Source organism: Odontomachus brunneus, unplaced genomic scaffold, assembly GCF_010583005.1.
Source record: "Odontomachus brunneus isolate Ranch 3 - 2012 unplaced genomic scaffold, Obru_v1 Obru_scaffold_082, whole genome shotgun sequence".
NCBI classification, from domain to species: Eukaryota; Metazoa; Arthropoda; class Insecta; order Hymenoptera; family Formicidae; genus Odontomachus; species Odontomachus brunneus.
In genome coordinates, this window is record NW_022639532.1 from 1,410,065 (window position 1) to 1,413,807 (window position 3,743).

The 3,743-nt window shown below is 44.5% G+C and overlaps 1 protein-coding gene across 2 annotated transcripts in view; it reads right to left on the minus strand.

Moving 5' to 3' along the window:
* The window catches only part of LOC116847724 (ribosomal protein S6 kinase alpha-5-like), a 27,448-nt gene that overhangs the window by 17,426 nt on the left and 6,279 nt on the right, over nt 1-3,743 (minus strand). The window contains exon 1 of one of the 2 annotated variants that reach the window (XM_032823022.1): nt 2,728-3,737. The exons of the other annotated variant lie outside the window; for it this stretch is intronic. Coding sequence (XP_032678913.1) covers nt 2,728-3,205 — 478 coding nt within the window. The 5' untranslated portion in view covers nt 3,206-3,737. Of the gene's footprint in view, nt 1-2,727; nt 3,738-3,743 lie in introns of those variants that run through there. 2 annotated transcript variants of the gene reach the window in all.

The following is a 3,743-nucleotide window of genomic DNA, read 5'->3' on the forward strand; positions in this document are numbered from 1 at the left end:
AAAGAGAGAGAGAGAGAGAGAGAGAGAGAGAGAGAGAGAGAGTTGGCATAACCACTCGAGTACAAATAACCCGAAATGAACAAATCCCTTTACTATTAAACGTCGCGATAACACTAGTTGAATTGCTCTTTTTGCTATTTAGAACAGCATAAATCCATTGTATCGACGAATATTCTGTCGTTTCGCAATAGGACGCGTATCGTTCGGCTCGTTCACGTCACGTCTATATCCGACGAGTCGAGTTTTCGGTTATTACTCGGTCGCATGTTAAGTCGCGTAAGGACGGTCTTAATAAGCGGCACGTACGCCGATCGCTCCGCTCGCGACTGCGTGCTCAATCTGAAATTATTTAACGTTGTACCGAGTCGTAAACGAATCGTATTTTCGCGCATTTTTCAAGAGTTTCTTTTTCAGGTGCGCGACCACGCGAATCGACGCTCTTCTCTTTCGCGTAGATTCTCTGGTGTGAATCACACGGTTCACACTTTACTTCGACAACGAAAATGTTCATTGATAACGGAAGATCGCAACCAGACAAACACATTTTGTTTGCACAGATTTAACTGCGCCTCCACTTAATCGCGCTCTATTGTTTTGGAACGTTATCACTCGGACTTGATCCAGGACACTTTCCTCGATGAAAAAATCAACATTTCGATATTCACGTCAAAGCATTATCGAGAGAGTACGGATTGATTCCAATACTTTGGAAAATTGAAAAAGAAAAGTTGCGGATTGAAACATCGAGTTATTCTTCTTTCTCTGTTTTTCGCTCATTTTCTTATTGTTTTTCACAGCCGTCGCATAAATGAACAATTATCCATCACAGTATCCGAAACACATTATAACGACTGAATTGAAAATAGAATTATCAATAGAGAACATTAAAATACTGTGCACCAAATTACGACGTGCAATAAGGAAATAATTGATCAAAGTGTGTGATATGTGATGTGTGTGTGTGTGTGTGTGTGTGTGTGTGTGTGTAGGGTATCGGACGATATAACATAAATTTTTTGTGTAGATTAAGATCAAATTGAACAAAAAGTTCCTCTATCATTTTACAAACAACCACGTAGATTTTTAGTTATTCATCAGAGAATATTCAGACGAAAGATCGCGTACAATTATTCACCAATCTTCTTTAATCAACAACTAATGATTTACGTGGTTGTTCGCAAAATGGGGAGCGAGGAATTTTTTGTTAAATTCGACTTAATCTACACGAGATATTTATATATTGTATCGCCTTGCGTAAAAGCAAAGATCAAACTTTTATCGATGCAAATTGTGTCGTGTAGAACGATCCTAAAAAATTGAAAATGGATGTCGCTTAACGATCAAGAACAACACGGTCGATTTCGAAAGCGTACAAAACCTGCGCGTTCCAACCGGCGTGTTTCATACATACACACACATATATTATACGCACGCATGTATATAGGTACACCAAGAGAAAGTGATTAAAATCTACTATCCTACAACTTCCTGTCGCTATATCAACTTTTCACTTTTTGCCGATAAGAACGATGTGTTTTCAAACTATCACGGCTGAAACCGTGAAAAAAATTAAGTTTATCGAATGAAGAGAGAAAGAGAATGAGAGGAAAAACTACTTGTTCGAATTAAATTTATAAATAAAATGTAAGAAATTATTGACAGTATTTGCATGAGATGCGCCAGGAGAACGCGGCAGCGAAAAATTGCGACGCGACGCGTCGGTTTCGAGAAGGTGTTTGCCACATTTGGCGCGGCCTGAATCAACTCGACCGCACTTCTCTTTTTTTCCTCTCTTTCCCACACACGAATGCATATTACAAAAATACCGAGCGGCTATAGCGTGTGCATATTTCGAGGTAGCCCGTACGCGTGCTATTAGCGCACAGTTATCGCACAGAATCGCACCTTCGAGTTTGCGAGGTTTTTCAGTCCTCTTTTAAAGTCGTGTCGAATTAACGAGTGACAAGGCATGACTGACCGTCTTGAAAGTACAACAAACTTGGTAAAATGATGGTCGATTTGTGAAAGTGATCCAAGCGTTCATGGAACGTCCTTGTAAACGACAAAGGTTCGACTTGTCACTTTCTACCGAGTCTCTGACCGATACGGCACGAGTGGAAGGAAGATGTATTTGTTTCCGGGACCCAGTCCCAGCAGGTTGTTGATGATATTATCGTACGGATGTGATTAATGCATTCTGGACAGCATGAATCATCGGAAAGTAAGGTTGGCTTTTCCGCCAACCTCTTTTTTAGTCTCAAGTACAATATACAACGATCGCGACTCTATCCCTCACATATATGCTAAAAGTTTCGATAATGCGGTACGCGTAAAAATTGCACAGTTACACTTTATCGTACGATAAGACTTGTCGCGACCGATAATCTTATAGTTGTATCTTATGCGGTTGTGTTGATTGAATATAACTTATTGAAAAAGAGAAACCAATTGGTAAATTCGAAATACACCAACTTGGCTGACATTTCGCAGACCAATAGCAAATGTAGGAACGTTAAACAGCCGGGTCGATACTTAATGGTTTTAAGAAGCCTCGAGTTTAGTATCGCGGTACATTCATGCACGAGGCCGTGCGGTCGTGTTCGCACAGTGTTCGAATTTCGTCGTCGTCGTCGTCGTCGTCGTCGTCGTCGTCATCATTACGACGCTCATATTCAATGTATGTGTCTTAAAAATCTTAAAAACAAAAAGACGGTCGCGCGGCTTTACCTCTACTAAATCGTTCCTGCAGCACCTTCTGGTCTTGATACTGATTCCAATCGTCCTCCTCATCCTTCTCATCCTCTTTCGCCTTTATCTCCTCCTCCTCCTCCTCCTCCTCCTCCTCTTTTTCTTCCTCCTCATCGTCATAGATGTTGGATTCCTGGACGTTACAGTCCGTGAGCGGACGTAATTCATTCGCACGGTCGCCGTTGATCGGCATGCCGTCCTGGTCCATGACAATCTCCGCGACGATATCTATCTCGTTGAGGTAGCAGTCGTCCTGCTTCATCACTATTATCACCGGCTCGTGAGAGCATTCGGAAGCGTCGGCACATTGCTCGAGCTGTGTGTATTCTTCCACACTGACGGTTGTCTGCCGACTGGAGGCTGCACTGCACGTGTTCTTCTCGTCACTCACGGTCCTCCGCGACTCAAAAACGCCACGGTATTCCGGCCCGCATTGCGCTCTGTCTTCCTGGCCCATGGTCGAAAAAGACTGGCCCGGGGGCCCGCTGATCGTCGGGCACGCTACTGAACGGCGCGCGTGCAATGTCAGCGAGACGCGCGTGCGATACAGAGTGGGGTCACGCGCGCGGTGCCAGCGATCGACACATAGTCAACCCTCTCCTGTCGAGATCTTCGCCGTAGCTACGCGACTTTCATCACCGATATATCGTTACGCTATTAATTCGTGATAACCGATATGACAATCGGACGAAACGAGACGAATTGCTGCCGCTATCCTACTGACACACTTTGATCGTACGGTTGTGTCGCGAATGCCGCCGTCGCGTCCGGCGAGGCGAGGCGAGGCGAAGCGAGGCCTTGGCCAGTTTCGCGAATATCTGTCCCGTTTTTCGTCGCGAACGCCAGGAAGAGAACGAGCGAGAGACAGGTGGAGGGAGGGAGGGAGGGAGGAGAAAGGCACGTGTTCCGAATGTAGGCGTTTTCCACAGAAAACGTTTTCCTGTCTCTCTCTCTCTCTCTCTCTCTCTCTCTCTCTCTCTCTCTCTCTCTCTCTC